General features: G+C 38.2%; 1 protein-coding gene across 2 annotated transcripts in view; it reads right to left on the bottom strand.

Moving 5' to 3' along the window:
* Positions 1 to 1,479: 1,479 nt before the first annotated feature.
* Positions 1,480 to 18,339, bottom strand: part of BRD7 (bromodomain containing 7) — a 35,750-nt gene continuing 18,890 nt past the window's right edge. Inside the window, exons 9-17 of one of the 2 annotated variants that reach the window (XM_030581348.1) lie at positions 17,348 to 17,423; positions 13,543 to 13,650; positions 11,627 to 11,759; positions 9,356 to 9,467; positions 6,125 to 6,181; positions 4,879 to 4,987; positions 4,565 to 4,708; positions 2,909 to 3,052; positions 1,480 to 1,703 (exon numbers count right to left, since the gene is read on the bottom strand). In XM_030581348.1, the coding sequence (XP_030437208.1) occupies positions 1,639 to 1,703; positions 2,909 to 3,052; positions 4,565 to 4,708; positions 4,879 to 4,987; positions 6,125 to 6,181; positions 9,356 to 9,467; positions 11,627 to 11,759; positions 13,543 to 13,650; positions 17,348 to 17,423 (948 nt within the window). In that variant the 3' untranslated portion in view covers positions 1,480 to 1,638. The remainder of the gene's footprint in view (positions 1,704 to 2,908; positions 3,053 to 4,564; positions 4,709 to 4,878; positions 4,988 to 6,124; positions 6,182 to 9,355; positions 9,468 to 11,626; positions 11,760 to 13,542; positions 13,651 to 17,347; positions 17,424 to 18,339) is intronic. The other variant, XM_030581349.1, reaches the window with a different exon arrangement.

Below are 18,339 nucleotides of genomic sequence, written 5' to 3'. Positions count from 1 at the left end.
AACATCTAAAGCAGATTCCTACATGAGCCTTCATATTTCATTAGCCTGTAATGCAACTTAATTACAACTAGACTCTTCTCTTACATGCTCTGAGTTAGTCAAGATAGAAATCTTCACTTGAAAATATGTAGTCATGAACTGATGGTTGATCTTTTGAGAACTGAGGAGTAGTTTCTCTAATTTATCCAAAGTGGGCTGAGGCCTCTATCATCTCCTACGCACTATGTATCTAAGCAAATACTCTAATTTAGAGTATGGAGTAACTGCATGTCTAGACATACAGTACTTTGCAGCATTTCTGGTAGAGCTGTCAGAGTAGAGCACTTGAACACTCCAAAGTAAATTCAGCCATCCCCAATTCACTTAGATCATGTGCAGCCCATCTCCACTAACTCTGTAATTGCTGATTAGGTGCAATTCAAGCATTTTCTTGTCAAGATGGTTGGGTCTGCTGGGAACCCGAGACAGGTATGTATAAGAGAAAAGGTGAGAGGGCAAATTGTATTCCCAAAGTAAAAAGGAGTAAACAATGTATTATTGCAGGATTATGGATAGTGGAAATGAGACAAAGGAACCTGGTTACATTCAAGAGAAGTTGTGGAAGAAAGGGGCTTGGGAAAATCTGGTGGCTGTGAGAAGGAGTGGGCCCATGATATGCAATGACAGTGCAAACCTACCTTGGGAAAAGAAGAGGGACATACTTAATCAGAATGATGCTGGTGGCTGGCAGGTCTCACTCATCCTCAACTTAGTCACCAAAGATGGAAGCAAAGTAGACTAAGGATCAGTGGAGAATGGCAGCCATTAAAATGGTACTGGTACAGTATGTACTTTTCTTGTCTCTCTCCTATACCAACTCAGCTATTCTAACTGATTTAAGGCTGTCCAGCTTAATTAGCAGGTACTTCCTAGGTGACTGTTTTAGTGGAGTCCACAGTTTGGGAGTTTGAAACTTAAAATGGTCAAGCCCTCTTAAAGGTTTATGGAACCTTTTGGCAAGAGATTTGTTAACGTCACTGTTTAATTACCTTACTAAGAAGAGTAATCCATTTTGCCTGTTTGACACTTGCCCTATAAATGGCATCTTGGCTAGGCATTCTTAACCTATAATCCTGATAGCTGCAATAAGTAGCAGAAACATAATCACTTTTAGCCAGCTAGAGTTTTTATAAACAGAGCAAGGTTATGAAAGAAGCCTCGGCTACATTATTACAGCCTCAATATAGCATCTTCCACTAATTATCAAATTATATCAGCTTCTATTTAGAAAGCTGTTTTTCCTTTGCACCCATAAAGACTATATACTTATTCAAAAGAAACTTTGCATGCATTCAAGTACTGAAATTTTCAAGTTGGCCAGCTCTGAAAGTTTGTAAATGGCTTTAGAATACCGCTAGACAAGTAGTGGTATAGTCCATCCAAATTCAAGATCAGATGTGTATGTATTAGAAATAACTGACATCTAACATGAAACCATCATGACTTTTGATTTAGTTTAATAAGTTCCAAAATTTAATAGACAAAATATTTCCTCTAACTCACAATGTACAAATGTTCAGTGAATACATCCTGAACAAAATTTAAATCTAGCAGTTTAATAGGACCAAATAGAAATATATAACTTAAACAACTGACGTTTCAAATCGCAATTGGACCAGATTCATTTCCACTGAAGCTGGCAGCCTTTTTAGATTCCTGACAGTCTGAAAAACAAACAAACAAAAAATTATTCCACACAGATTGGTCAGTCAATTATCCCATTCAACATCCCTTAAAGAAGTGTATATATAAACAATCTAATTCCCTTACTACTCCTGAAGTCAATTTCTTGTGTCAGCATGAATCAATTTATGCAGTGAATCCAGTAGTATTAAGGAGTTAATAATTATACTAGGATATTAAGATGTATTTCTAGCTCTATTCCTGTTAATAGGTGGGGTATTACTCTTGCAGTGTACATCACCATAAATATACTCATCTCAGAAGTATGAGTAATTGATGTCCGTTTTTCATTTAGGAAATATGCAAAACTGCTAGAAAAGTTTGCTTCAGAGTAAAAACCATCAAGAAATGGTTTTACTTTGTCACTCAGTAGCATAGCTTAACTAACACCTGTTACAAACAAGGGATGGCATCTACAGCATTGTACTCTAACACTTTGCTATTCATTGTTTTTTCCTGCTATTTCTGTAGTAAATGTTTTTTTAAACAAGACTGACCTAAAAATACTAAATGAAATTGAAAAACTCGCGTTTAATGCGGTGTCCAGGTTTAGAAATCTGCTCATTCAAAAAAGTCAGTTTCTGTTGCAGTGTCAATATTCATGTTACATTGTATGGCTTAGGCTATAGGGAAGTATGTATTTAAGGCAAACAAATGCAAAATAGTATAAATACAAATAGGGCAGTAAGTTGCAGTAGAAAACTTTAGTGGTTTCATGACTGACTTGCCAATCACAACATGACATTACTGAGGCGTAAATCTTTAATTCCTGTTCTTTTCACTATTTTCAGTATGTGGCAGCTTCATAACTGAGCGCCCTTAAATGGAAAGCTTAAAAAAGGAAATATTCTAATGCATATATGCTAAATTAATATTAAAAATGCTTTTCTACATGTGCTGTTTTCATCTCCAGTCAGCTGTGCAAATGCAAAAATCGCAACATGCACAAACAGGAAAACTAAGTGGTTGCACCAATTCTACACACTTTTCTCTAAACAAAAAAGTTACCTTTGGGCTGAGAACAACCATGGCAAATTTCCACCCAAAAATTATTTTAAAAAAGAGAGAGAGACCAGAAGTTGGGACTCCACCTTAACTTCTGCAGTTGCTACCAACAATACTACAATGACTTGCAGATGTAGTTTTGCTCTACTGCAACACATGTCTAAATACACTCTATACTCACCATCTGTTAAATCCACAGAGCTGGCTTCAGTGTCAGGTACAGGCACTGAAATTCCCATTGCTTTTCGGATTCCATACGTGCTTACAATGTCCCCTGGAGTCACTTGTTGCGCGAGTTCTTTTAAATTATTGGTCACTCTCTCCGCTAGGAAGTGACAATAATGTAAATCCATTTTGTGTTTTTACAAATTGCCCAGAAGAATTGAAATCTGCCTTTCAGCTACAACTGCACAGCTGTAAATAGTATTTAGCTTAGGTGAATTTGTATTTATATAAAAACTAAATCAACTCCTATGATAGCATATATGCAAAGACATCTTAATGTCACTCAGACAGTTAAATCTAGTGGCTCTTGCTCCTCCAGTACTGCAGGGGAGCAGATGGGCATTAATCATATATAAAGTCACCGCAAACCAGAGGGAGAGAGAATGCAGCATTTTCCTTGAACATTCTAAAACTTTTACTTACCAGCAGACTGGGGGGGGGGGAAAGGAGGGTACAAGTGAGCTGGAGAAAGGAAGGAGATGAAACAGCTCCTTACTAAGACCCCCTTTGAGAAGCAACAGAAGCTAGGCAGATTTAAAGCACAAGGTAATGCTGCTTCAAGCATCATTAACTGTGTGCTCCATATCAAAAGACTCACAGTGCAAGCTGCTGGTGGAAAACCAATGACAAATGATCCTGTGGCACTCAGGGCACTGATCTTTGGGTTTGGGTATTTTGCCTTTGGCTCTCAATCCTCCATGTGAACTAGAGGCCATGGCTACTGCCCCTTTTCCACTTTAAATGCTGTAGTTCTCAGATCCCACAGATGTAAAGTACTTCACAGCAGCTATTTTTTCCCCTCAAGAACGGGAGGATTTGGTCTACTTTAGACTTGCATGGAATTGGTAAGATATATGTGGCTAATGGAAGAAGAAATGCACTACAAGAATGCACAAGCACAAGAGCTAAAAGCCTCTCAAACTGACATGACATTTTAGAATTAAGCTATAATTCTCATATATTTACTTGACCTTAGCTAACAAACAGAACACAAAAGTGTATAAGTGTTTAGATGCATTGCACACAATAACCCCAGAAGGCAGATAGTTTTACAGATTAGTAATTTCTAAATAGGGAAATAAAGCAGAGAGGAGACTTGCTTCAAGGCAATATCAGAGTTTGGATTAGTACCCAGGCCCTCTATTTTGTGCTTATCCCACACTTCTGAGAATTTAACACTAAAATGATGCAATCCTCATCTGTACAAGGTTTTTAATAGCATAAGCAACTAAATGTTAGAGTTCGATCATAACTTGTTAACATCTAACAATCCAAGGTGATGCACTGCATATCAATTGCAATCTCAACTGAAGGAGCTGGAATGCCACTATCTGAGACCATATTATTCAGAAGGAAAATCAAACAGGAGCCACCTGATTAATGTGCTCCTTGGCCAGAATTGACAAGTAGGGCCCCTAGTTGTTCTGACTGTCGTATTTCAACAAATTCACCTCCAGTTTCACACAAAGATTACAGGTGTACCCAAAAAGTCACTCTTAAGGACCTTAACCCAATGTACAAATTTACTAGGAAGTTCTTTACCTGTAGTAATTTTATACCAATTCCAACTGACCTAATTGTTTTCTAATCATCAATAAAAAGTTATACTCACCCAGATGCATTTCTTTGTAAGATGGACCCAAAAGACAAATCATATTGGGAGGTGGTTTTGTACTCAGTCGTTCATTTTGAGCATCTTGGAGCTCTCTGAGTAACTTTGTGGTTTCATCAAGTTTCTTCTGGAAGATTTCAGCCTCTGATTGATAGAAAAGCCTGTGTCAGTGAAAGCAGGAGGACACACACACACATTTACAAACCAATTACAGGATAATACAAAATATGCCGAATATGCCATGGAACTGAAATTGTGATAAATGCCTTTTACAAAAATAGCACTTGCATTCCTAATTGCAGTGGATTACTTACCTTCAGAGTCAAATTCCTCTACATGAATTCCAAAATTTGTTACTGCTTTCAGTGCTGTAAGCCTATCGTTATTAGAGTCCAACTTGTTGGCCGCATCTGTTTCTATAATCTGCAAAAAAGCAGCAAATAAGTGTTTAAATGACGTTTTTAAACAATCCATCCAGAATGCTTTTGCAGTCTTCTTAGTGTATGCGCAACGTGCCTCAGTTGGCACGTGACCAGGATTTGTCACCAAATTTGGTCTGCATCAATAGCTTCCCTGGCTTGGGCTGGGAACTGACGGGGAGTGCAATGCAAATGCTGATGCATGTCGCTTTTGCAGTGTGAATTAGAAAACTGTCACAGATTGGGGGGAACTGACTAATTTAGATTTACCCCATTTGTTCTTCACTTCAAAGCAACCACAATCTTTTACTGTTCAATATAACTATTCCATCCCATTTATGAGTTGCAAGTATCCAGAGCGCTGGGCACACATATAAAAGTAATGTAACAAACATACAAATTATGACCAGCCTTCAAATATAAACTCCTCCTGGACTCTCCCACAACCCACATTCTCCCCCCCTCATCGCCCCTCCCCCCCAAAGCCATTCAGCATAATAAGCTGAAGATCAAATAATTTGGGCTCTGGAGCACCAAAAGAAGAAGAAATTCCAAAGTAAGGTCCATTCACTGAAAATACTGGCTCCTGCCCCCTCCCAACTGAACAACCCCTGTTGAGTTAAGTTCCTCAGCTGATTTTAACTGGTTCAGTAAACGCAAGGAGACAGGCAATTTGAGGTAACCAGGTCCTAAGCAATTTGGGGCACTGGAGGTTTAAAATCCGTATCTTAAATGGCACAAGTTGTACGAATTACTGTAGTATGTTCCAGGAAAATATTGACTCCTGTAATCAAAGTTCTAAATGACACACAATAACAAATATCAATTTGTACATGTCTCATTCTGTGCATTGTAAACGTGGAAGATTTTACTTAAGAATTCATGCTTCAGGTTTTTCTGTCACACAGATGGATATCAAAACCAATCAGACCTACATTCTGATGTGATTTACACTTTTTGGATTTTATCCTCACAACTTGGAATACAAAACAGTTACAATAAAAAGCATGCAGTTTTGTATGGTGCTACACAACATCTGTTTATATAGCTGCACACATTTCTCCAACTTTAAGCTATTTTGCAGTTAGGGGTTAAAAATGCCTTTTGGAGTAGCTGCTTGGAAAAAGATAGAAAATATCACCTCCACATCTTTTATTGTATCACTTCTCCCATGCTGACCTTCTGCATCCACCATTGGCTGAAATTGGGAGAGAGAGTATTTAGTATGACATTTAAAATGAGTTCCTATTTTAAAATACAAAGCAAAACCAGAACCTTACAATGGGATGTTCATAAATGGAGGGAGACAAAACAATGTTATGGGTTTTCATTGGTAACAAAAACTACATAGTCTTTTTGGAGAAAGCATTCCTTATATTTGTCTTGTACAAGAAAAAAGCAGTAAGGGATTTTCCTTCTATTAAGTTGCTTGGAACAGGCTAGTGTAATTACTACAATGACAACATCTTCAGTAAATATTGCAAAATGTCTTTCATTATCCATTGTACAAATTCCTTTTTGGACCAAAACTTTCCATGCATGATCTCAGACCAAATGTTTTTTGTTTTGGGGGGTTTTTTGGTGGAAAATTTGAGGAAAATTCCTTTCTAAGTTAGAAACAAACATGTTCTATTCCAAAAATTATAATCATATTTTTCTTTAGTCTAAAGCAAAAGTGACTGAATCCTGTAAGTGGTCCTGAGATAACATCTCTGGGCTTAAAGAAAAAATTAAAACTAAATCAATAGTATTTCTGGACAGAGGTTCACTGCCCAGTGTCCAGGGTATGAAACTGACTCATTTGCAGCCAAAAATTATCTTCAATCATAAGGGAAGCCAACAATTTTTCAAATGTTAATCATATAATTTGTTAATATCTCAGAGCTATGAACTCCCCATTCCTTTCAATGGTATGAAACTCTAAAATAATACTTTAAAAAGGGGAATACAGTTAACACAGATTTTTTTTTTTAAAAGGTTTTCAGCTAACTCTGGGACTGTGGGGAGCATTGTGTTTCCACACTTCCTTCCTGCCAAATCAGCCCTTCTGCTTGGTGATAACATTCAGCATGGGCACTTGCTAAAACTTCACAGGGTCAAGGACGATGAGATGGTTAATGTTTATCATGTACTAAATAACTAAGTATTTAATTAGCAGAATAATAATGCCCTTCCCCTTTATCCAGGTAGGAGAATGACTCATTTCTCCTAGGCTAGCAGATGGGCTGCTGCTAAGGGTACACTAAACGTTTAATGGAAACAGCAAAAACCTCCTGCTCCAAAAAATGCAAAATAAATGATCTATACTATACTCCCTTACCAGTAAAGACAAAAGAAGATTGTGGGCAGACTCTACAGAGACCATTACAATAGGGAGGGGCAAGGACTTGGTTCACTTTGCAAGTTTTCACTTTGTTACAAAACTTCAGGGCCAAATTGTCTCCTACGCTGGAAAGAAAAAAAAAAAGCATAAGGGACAAAAGACTTGCCACTCAATTTCCACCTCAACCTTTTATCAAGAGAAGGTAAACCCATCACTGGGGTCAACTCCTGACTCTGCTAATACCATTGATTCTAGGGCACAACGCCAGAATGAACAGTAGTCTCTGAGTCTTTCCTGGCTGCAGAGCTGAATACCCCCCCAAAGAGCTTCATCAGATCTGGGGATGCACCACAATCAGATCCATTATCGTGCTTATGGAAATGGAAGTGACAGTGACCTACTCCTATATTTTCCAATTGCAAAGACGCAGTCGTCATAATATAAAGCTTTGATGATGGCTGGTTAAACCCTACAGAAAACTGTTTCCAGCCATTCACCAACAGCAGAGGCAAGAATCCTCCCCTCCCATTCATCTTAGAGACTTGTGCTTTACTGTGATTATTTAAATATTATAAGGAAAGAACAATCTTTTTTCTTTGGAAAAGTAGAATTTAAATTAATTAATAGTTACATCAATGCAACATTAGGGCTCAATGTTACAAAAGGAGAATGCACTTCCTGCATATTTTATGACATACATTAAATACATTCAACTGCCCATTTGCACATCTGTAGTAAGTTAACATTATTACAGGAGTCTTCACTTCTGCCTTTCCTGGCTTTTATTGTAACTGTCTGACTTAATGCTGCTGTAGATGTTGTAGTACAAAAACTGTGTTTGGAATGACTGCATACAAGTGGCAAAATACACAGTGTGTTTTGTTTGTGCTACAGTTCACAGAAGAGCACTTTTAGTTTCTCATTGGCTTTTTGTACTTCCTCTGTAAAGCCAGGTTCACCGTAGTATCATGAATCAAACCACACAGACAGAGGGACAAGTAAAACTAGAATCAATTAAGTTGTGAAAGCATCTAGAACTAATGCCTTTTCTATACGTCATAATGATCAAATTTTAAAGTTCTAAACATCATGGGATGAGACAAGAACTATATTCTATATTTAATCATCAGCTAGCACGCTCAGCTCTTCAAAAGCTGTTATGCATATAGAACAGACTATACCTGTGTTTGCTGTCCATCTTCTGAACTCAGGAACTATTCTGCTTATGGTAAGTTACTACTACTTATAAAAATTAAGTTTGAAAATGTTCACCTGCAGAATTTCAACTGCGCACTGTAGAATTATTTGTTAAAAAAAGTAATTGACAAGTCTGTGTCAATTTATACTATGAAGCCATGTTTTATGAGTATGCACTCTGCCCATCCTGTGGTTTTATATAAAATTGGGTAACGGTTACGTGCTATAAGGTTATAAAAGTTACTGTGTACAACAATACATAAAGCTGAATCAATTTTTGCAAATCAAGATGGCATAACTGCATTTTTGCCTTTGGAAAGAAGTCAGTGTTTGCTACTAACTCTCTTTCCAGCTTTTTTTGCTGCAACGATCTTCTGGAAAATCATACCAGTTGTCAAACTGTTAGATTCATGTTCTGAAGGAAATCTCATCATAACTGCACAGTCAATTTCCTGCTTCAACCTACTTAAGTTACTTTGCTGGACAATACCTCCAACTATTACACGTTGACTGTTTTCCCTCTCCCAGCATTCTCTATAACAAAGAGTTTAAAAATGCAAAGGCATACCTAGAAGTATATGAAATGATTCAACAGTTAGGATACACGGGGTTTAACATATTTCAAAACCCATTAATTTGTCAATCATCGACTTGAGGGTGGATGCATGTTAATTAAAACGGGATAGGACATGTCTAGACTAAAAAATGGGTCATGTTCAAAAACACATTAGCTAACAGTGAGAAATGCCAGTTTCTAAACCAAATCAGCCCAACTGGCTTCAGAACTTTTGATTTTCGTTCTCTTCTAGAGATAAAACAAGCATCAGAAAGTTCCCAAATCACAATTCTTACCGTTTCTAGTTCTCTCAGAGATCTAGAATGTCCTCCTTTAGTTAAAACATCCAGCAAACCATCAGCCATTACACATGGGTAGTCTTGAGACTTTGCCAAAAAATCATGAATACTGAAAGGTAATTACAAAGAAATCAATTTCACATCAAGCATAGATGACAGAAAAAAACCTGTAAATGGTTAATATGTCAAACTACTATACTGAACTTTGAAAATGCTGATATTAGAAGACTGGCAAGGGATTCAATCTAACAGGTTTACTTTTTGTTTAATTAGCCAAGGCTTTTGTAGCCTGTGGACTAACTTAGATTCACAACTAGCCTAAAATGCAACTGAATAGTGCTTTAAGGAGCAAGATCTCAAACTGCAATCAGTTTTGCATGTTTGATAGTCATTATTGCTATCGCACTTCTTTAAACAATTCAGGTATTTGAAGTGAGCTATATCATGGAGTATTAACAAGACTAGGAAGTTTTCTAAATTTCTTTCAGGAAATGCTTCTAAAGCATATCAAGACAAAGGTGTATTCACAACTGTATCACTACTCCACGAGCTTTATTTGAGGCATTAGAATCAAGGGTGGTTATAAAAGATGTGAGACAGTTACAGCCATTTTGCTCAGTATAATAAATCTGATCATTATCATTTCAAGCACTATATACATTATATTTGAAACTGAAGTTTGTGTAGCACTGAGATGTCCCATAGTTACCACCATGGTTCATGAACAGACATTTGACACCAGTAGTAAAGGTGCCTCATGTCTAACACGATAAAATCAGGTTCCTTAGAAGTACTGTAATAAAAAGTATTCTGTCTAAACACCTGTAGCCATCAACACTATTCTTCAGTTTCTGAACGGTATAAAAGCAGGACGGCACATTTTTGAAGATTTCAAAAACACGATGGTTTCACCAGTGACATAACTGCAGGTGAGTGGATTTTCATTTTTTTATGAACATCTTTGTACACTAAGCAACTATCTAGGGACTTCTACCAAGCATATCACCATTGCATCCAAGTGCAAAAATACCTTTAGTAAGTATTTAACAATATAAGCATACAGAAATATAGTTAACTGAAAGAGAGCTATTAAGTTCTGATGATATTAGGGTAGGTATGACAAAGTTGTTATTTTTTAAGTCACTCTATTTTATTTATACAGTGGGGGGTGGGGGGGAGAGAATTAAGTAGTATTTTAAAATTAAACATGCAGATGTCCCTCAGACCTTCTGCATATTTATATACTTTGGATAGACAGCTTTAAAGAATAGCTGTTAGAAAAGGTTGTGTCTTATTTTAAAGTAGTTATGGAATTACACATTGTTGGATTATGGCATGGCAACTAAGCAAGTCAGTACAAAGATGATTCAGTTATTTGCACAGAGCAATCAAACTGGTTAAAACAAGAGAAAAACCATCATAATTTATGGCAGTCTGAAGAGCCTGAAAAATACAGTCTTCCAGCATCAGTCAGTGTTACCTTTGCAATGGAATTTTTGATTTCATGCACTTCATGGATCAAGAGTATCAAACGCCTTAAGATTGCTCTTCCCTTGCTAATGGCACAGATGCATTGTTATTAAAGGAGCTATGTCTTAAAATAGCACCCATTTTAAAAAGTAGAGTGGGTGGACTATTAGGAAGTACCAGAATCTTGTTTGGTTGCATTCAATATGCAAGACACAGCTTTAACCATAAATATTTGACTACCACAGCTGTTTTATTCAAACTACTTCAGAAACTTTAACTTAAGATAAGTCTGCCTTATTTCTAAAGGGATGCATACTAGATGAAATGGATCTCTTCATCACAAAGGAAAAGTCTGCTTTGCATGAGGAAAAACTGATTATCTAACGAGTACAAGACGAATGGGGAATTAGATGCTGCAACTGCTACTGGTAGGGAAACAGGCAGGGGTGAAAGTGAGCTGGTACGACGTACCAGTAAGAAGCCGGTACCGGCCCATATGCAGCCCGCATTAAAGCCTCCTCTGTCAGTGGCCCTTTTAAATCACTGCCGGGGGCAAGGTAGCAGCGCGGATGGGCTGGCTGGGGGAGGCTGACCCCTGCAGCCTCGCCCCTGAGGCCTGGCCCTCAGAATTAGTAAGAATTTATTATTACTGTCACCCCTGGAAACAGGTATATTTATTTTTTCCTAGATATGCATATGTTACGATAAACAATCTTTAACAAAGTCTATACAAACTCTTCTTACTCTCAAGATAACTTCAGTAATTGTCAAACTGGAATACAGCTCTTTGTTACTTACCTGAAACACTCTGGATTAGAATCTTCCCCGTACGTTGAATAGATTAAGTCAGAATCATCCTTGCTGATGTTTGCAAATGTGGAGTCATAGGCTGGAGCATAGGAACTGTAGGGCCCATAATTCAAGTATACCACTGTTGAATAATACAATATCACTAATTAGTCTTATCTTACATATGTAGAATATCAGATTCTAACATTAGGAGTAACATTCAGCATTGTAAAGTTGTCCCAACCAGGGCACCTTTAAGCAATGCATTTCTTACAAGTTTTTACTAATTTGTTGTATCAATTTAATTCCAAGAGTTTCTTACATACAAACATTCTATCAACTATATCTGATTAAAGCACTAGAAAATATATAGAAGTACAGTCCTGCACTGGCAGGGATACAGACGAGATTACTTAAAAGGGATTTTCCATCCCATTTCTTCCCTTTGTAGAAGTTATTTGGCTTCCATGTGATATAGCCCTACATAAAGCTGATTTCACCAAACATTAAGGTCATGATTTTCTAAAAAGCATGATGTAAATATTCATGCTAATCACTAACTGTGCACAAATCTGTATTTCCACATAGACTTTAAAGCCAGAAGGGACCATCATGATCATCTAGTTTGACCTTGTGTACCCTGGAGGCCACAGAACCTCACCCATCCACTCCTGTAATAGACTCGTAACCTCTGGCCGAGTTACTAAAGTCCTCACATCATGGTTTAAAGACTTAAAGTAGGAGAGAATCCACCGTTTACCCTTGCAAGAGACCCAGGCCCCATGCTGCAGAGGAAGGTGAAAAACACCGGGGTCTCTTCCAATCTGATCCAGAGGAAAACTCCTTCCCTACCTCAAATATGGTGATCAGTTAGACTCTGAGCATGTGGGCAAAACCAGCCAGCCAGACACCTGGGAAAGAATTTGTAGTAGTAACTCAGAGCCCTCCCCATCTAGTGTCCGATTACTGACCGAGCTATTTGCTGCTATTAGTTGCAGATCAGCTATATGCCACAGCAGGCAGTCTCATCATACCATTCCCTCCAAAAACTTATCAAGCTCAGTCTTGAAACAAGTTAGGTTTTTGCCCCATTGCTCCCCTTGGAAGGCCGTTCCAGAACTTCACTCCTCTGATGGTTAGAAATTAGCCGAAGGTTTCAAGTCTAAACATGCTGATGGCCAGTTTATATCCATTTGTTCTTGTGTTCACACTGGTGCTTGATTTAAATAACTTCTCTCCCTCTCTGGCATTTATCTGTCTGATATGATTGTTCTCTCTAAAAAAAATCTCACTTCAGCCTCTCTCTGGTCAAACTAAACAAGCCAAGCTCTTTGAGTCGCCTCATAAGGTAGGTTTTCCATTCCTTGGATCATTCTAGTAGTCCTTCTCTGCACCTGTTCCAGTTTAAAATTCACATTTCTTAAAAATGGGAGACCAGAACTGCACACAGTATTCCATATGAGGTCTCACCGGTGCCTTGTATAATGGTACTAACACTTTCTTATCTCTAATGGAAATACCTTGCCTGATGCATGCTAGGACTGCATTAGCCTTTTTCACAGCCACATCACATTGGCTGCTTACAGTCCCGTGATCAACCAATACACCCAGTACACGTGAAAAGGAACCACTGTGCCGACCTGACCATTTGCATCTGTGCAAGTATGTACGTACATTTTTGCATGTGCAGTTTAGAAAATATTTTAGATCTGCTTAAGTAATTATTTGATAGATAATATATGAAGAGGATATGTAATATTCTGCTTCAAAGAACAAATGAGAATACTATGATTTAGCTCTAACAGCTGCATAAAACCGAGTTCCAAGCTATTTGGTTGGCTGTCGTGAGGTTTAAATACCTAGCTTAGAGGAGCTACTGCTGTTTTTAAGAAAATAAAGGTTTAAAGAAAATATGTAGCATTCACCTGGAGTAACTTTGTTCCTTTTGTCTTCTTTGAACCCCTGTAACGTATTAACTCCTGACTGTAGTCTTCCAGCTGTCATACCTAACTTCATAGGGCTGTAACCTGGTTCTACAATACAGCACATCACAACACAGAAGTCACCAAGGAATAGTTAACAACATTAAACAGATGCAAAATGTCCAACTTAACATGGGAGTTCAGTGCACGAATTCTGTCAGTCTGCAATTTCCAAAGATTTAAGTTCAAACTGTATAGATACCAAAAAAATAAAATAAATCAGGTGTTCTCAAAATTGCATTAGCTCCCTGTTTGAGTGAGGCCATTATGGACAGCTACACCACTGCAAAAATTTAACTAAGACAGACCCAAATAAGACCAGTCTCTGATTACACTGGTCTAAAATTTTTGAGAAGTCATCTGCTTCAGAGATAAAATGTGATATTGATTATGTATTTTGATGTGCTGAATTCAAATATGACAATTAAAACAACTGATTGGCTACTGTTTCTCAGATATTTAAGTTTTTACATTTTATGTCTATGTATATTGTGTAGATAGTAGAGTTTTAATCATAAATTGTAAACCTAGGTCTTCTCATATGTCTACGGTTGCTTTACATGATATTTCACCTGTTCTGTTTATGTAACACTTTAAAAATCAGCAAAAGGGTTATATAAATAAAATTTATTATGAAACAAAAGGCAAACAACTATTCTGTACATAGTTTAGTCCTATTCAGTGTCTACTCGGCACTTCTTGGCTTGTCTCTTGTATTCATTAAATGAAGCATCTCTTGTCACTGTCCAGCAATAGTCTGCAAGCAATGATGGGCTCCATTTGCCCTGATAGCATTTCTCCATTGTTGCAATGTCCTGGTGAAATCGCTCACCATGCTCGTCGCTCACTGCTCTGCAGTTCGGTGGAAAAAAATCTAGATGAGAATGCAAAAAATGTATCTTTAGTGACATGTTGCAACCAAGACTTTTGTATGCCTTAAGGAAGTTTTCCACCAACAACCTGTAGTTGTCTGCCTTGTTGTTTCCGAGAAAATTTATTGCCACTAACTGGTAGGCTTTCCATGCCGTCTTTTCCTTGCCACGCAGTGCATGGTCAAATGCATCATCTTGAAGAAGTTCACGAATCTGAGGACCAACAAAGACACCTTCCTTTATCTTAGCTTCACTTAACCTTGGAAATTTTCCACGGAGGTACTTGAAAGCTGCTTGTGTTTTGTCAATGGCCTTGACAAAGTTCTTCATACGACCCAGCTTGATGTGTAAGGGTGGTAACAAAATCTTCCTTGATTCAATAAGTGGTGGATGCTGAACACTTTTCCTCCCAGGCTCCAAAGACTGTGGGACTGGCCAATCTTTCTTGATGTAGTGGGAATCTCTTGCACGACTATCCCATTCGCAGAGAAAACAGCAGTACTTTGTGTATCCAATCTGCAGACCAAGCAAGAGAGCAACAACCTTCAAATCGCCACAAAGTTGCCACTGATGTTGGTCATAGTTTATGCACCTCAAAAGTTGTTTCATGTTCTCATAGGTTTCCTTCATATGGACTGCATGACCAACTGGAATTGATGGCAAAACATTGCCATTATGCAGCAAAACAGCTTTAAGACTCGTCTTCAATGAATCAATGAACAGACTCCACTCATCTGGATCGTGAACGATGTTGAGGGCTGCCATCACACCATCGATGTTGTTGCGGGCTGCTATCACACCATCGATGTTGTTGCAGGCTACAAGATCACCTTCCATGAAGAAAAATGGGACAACATCCTTTTGACGGTCACGGAACATGGAAACCCTAACATCACCTGCCAGGAGATTCCGCTGCTGTAGTCTGGAGCCCAACAGCTCTGCCTTACACTTGGGTAGTTCCAAATCCCTGACAAGGTCATTCAGTTCACCCTGTGTTATGAGGTGTGGTTCAGAGGAGGAGGATGGGAGAAAATGTGGGTCCTGTGACATTGATGGTTCAGGACCAGAAGTTTCATCCTCTTCCTCGTCTGACTCAAGCGAGAGAGATTCTGGTGCATCAGGAACTGGCAGTCCTTCTCCGTGGGGTACTGGGTGTATAGCTGATGGAATGTTTGGATAATGCACAGTCCACTTTTTCTTGTGTGACATACCTTTCCCAACTGGAGGCACCATACAGAATTAACAATTGCTGGTATGATCTGTTGGCTCTCTCCAAATCATTGGCACTGCAAAAGGCATAGATTTCCTTTTCCTGTTCAACTACTGGCGAAGATTTGTTGCACAAGTGTTGCAGCATATGTGTGGGGCCCACCTCTTGTCCTGATCTCCAATTTTGCAGCCAAAATAAAGGTGATAGGCTTTCTTAACCATAGTGGTTATACTGCGCTTTTGTGATGCAAAAGTCATTTCACCACAAACATAGCAGAAGTTATCTGCACTGTTCACACAAGTACGAGGCATCTCTGCTCACTTTGGCTAAACAGAAATGTGTCCCTTTGCAAAATCAAACACTGACAAATAAGAGAGCACGACACTGTATGATTTTTAGAGCTGATATACGGCAATTTGTTCAGCAGAGTGATGGAAGCTTCGTTATGATTGCATCATCCATGACTTCTAGGAATAACAGGATGCAATTCATATCATGTATGATGCAATACCAGCTTCAGATTGCATCATTCATTGTTTTGCCTCGAAAGCAAGTACTGTCCAAACCCAGTCATAGATTTATTCATAGATCCAGTCAAAGATGTATTTTAGTCATTTCTGGTTTAAATTGAGATCTCTTCCCTTTATAACTCACTTATCCTCTGCCATTCCCAAGTCAAGGGTCGTATATACTGACCCCATAGCAGATCTTTAAAACTAGCGCCAATCAACAATTTTAAGCATCATTTTCATTCTCAGTGACCCAGAATTAGTAAAGTTTGACGACATTTATTTCAGCAGCATTTTGGCTGTAGAGCAGTATTATGTATTTAATGTTAAATATGTTTAAACAAACATGAATATATTTACCAGTAATACTAGAAAGAGTTACTGAGCAAACAATTACCACCACCTTCCATGGAAAATTCATTGCTAATAAAAAGTTCTTCTTTCCCTCCTCCCCAAGCTACACTATCTGAGATAACATAAAAGAAGAATTCACATGGAATATAACACAACTTGGACCCCAATTCTTCACTCTTGACAAGTTCTGCTTGATCCAGAAACCTGGGGAGGGGAAGGGACAGCTTTATGTCATCTTTATAATTCCTCCTATTCTGGGGCTAGCCAGAGACTAGTGCAACACTGGCACAAGGTGGGAATAGCTAACAACTCTATCCATGCCCCCTTTCGCCTGGAATGCTCCCTAAACCACATGGCAGGGAGGGAAATGGCACTGCACATCTAAGCGCAGGGTCTACACTATAGCGAGGATCAACGGTCCGACATCGATCCACCTGCCAAATCAACTGCAAATCACTCTCCAGTTGGTCCCTGTACTCTACCCACGACGAGAAGAGTAAGGTAAGTCGACGGGAGATTTTCTCCTGTTGACCCGCCGCGGTGTAGACCCTGCGGTAACTTGACCTAAGGTACGTCGACTCAAGCTACTTTATTCATGTAGCTAGAGTTGCGTAGCATAAGTAGACTTACTGTGGTAGTGTAGACATAGCCTAAGTTATCCAAGGATTCCCTAATGGCTTGTGCCAGCAGGTTTGCAGCTCCTCTACACTAATGGAGACATGTATATAATTGGTGGCAACTGAAGCACACACCAAGAGTGGGTCTAGCAATTGATAATTAACATGCTCAAGAGCCAAACATACCTCCTGCATTAGGGTCAAATGGATTAAGAAGTCCCAGTGTTGTTGTACCATCTGGTTTTCTTCTTTCAAACTCACACTGAAATCAAATCAAATTATTAAAAACATTTGATTTTACAAACAACTTTGGATTCATAATATCTGAACTGATAGGAACTTAGTTTTTAAGAATTTTATATGGTATTATAGGGAAAAATTTCAGTGATGAAGGGAGGAGTAATAAGAGATTAGATCTGACCCACAAACGTAAATGTTACAGTAGCTTTGCTACTCTTACACTTATTCTTCAGTTGATACCTTCACAGCTGGCCTAAACCCAATCATTTAAATGGTAAATGTCAAAATTCATCAGGCTTTAAAAAAAAGTCTATAATTTGTAACTGCCCCAGTTACCAATTTGTGAAAATTTCTAATTTCATTATTAATAGGGCAAATAGAAATTATTGTTGTGAACGATTGAACAGATTTATTGTGTTAGATATGACTAATAATGAAAAAGAGCTCTGTATAGTTCAAAAGTTTTTCTCCTTCATCAACAAGGTACAAGGGAATAATATATCTAGGAGGCTGCACTCAAATATTTGGTCTCAAATGGAATGGGCCTGTTTGTGTTAGTCTAGTGTCTTTAACACTTGTCTGCAGCACAAGATCCCTGTATCACTGGATGCAGTTAGTAGTCTTTGCTTAGAATGGACTATTCTGAAACAATGCTTTTTGCATGCTATGGTTAAAATGTTTTGAGGTTCTGCACTGTACCATTTACTATAAACTTCAAGTGACTCAAAATGTAATCTTTGATTAAAACTGTTTCTACCAGTATTGCATGACTGAGCTCTAAAATTCAAAATTTTATTTCAACTGAAGTCAAGAAGCGTAAAGGCCAACAGTAGAGATCTTATTCAGTTCATCAAGTTCAGTAAATATTCAGCTAAAAAGTACTTTTTTCAACTTCCTGTGTTTACAATGTTAGATTCAAATCAAGATTAAACACGAGT

This window comes from Gopherus evgoodei, chromosome 12 (assembly GCF_007399415.2).
Source record: "Gopherus evgoodei ecotype Sinaloan lineage chromosome 12, rGopEvg1_v1.p, whole genome shotgun sequence".
In the NCBI taxonomy this organism is placed as follows: Eukaryota; Metazoa; Chordata; order Testudines; family Testudinidae; genus Gopherus; species Gopherus evgoodei.
This window is presented reverse-complemented; position numbering and strand designations above follow the sequence as displayed.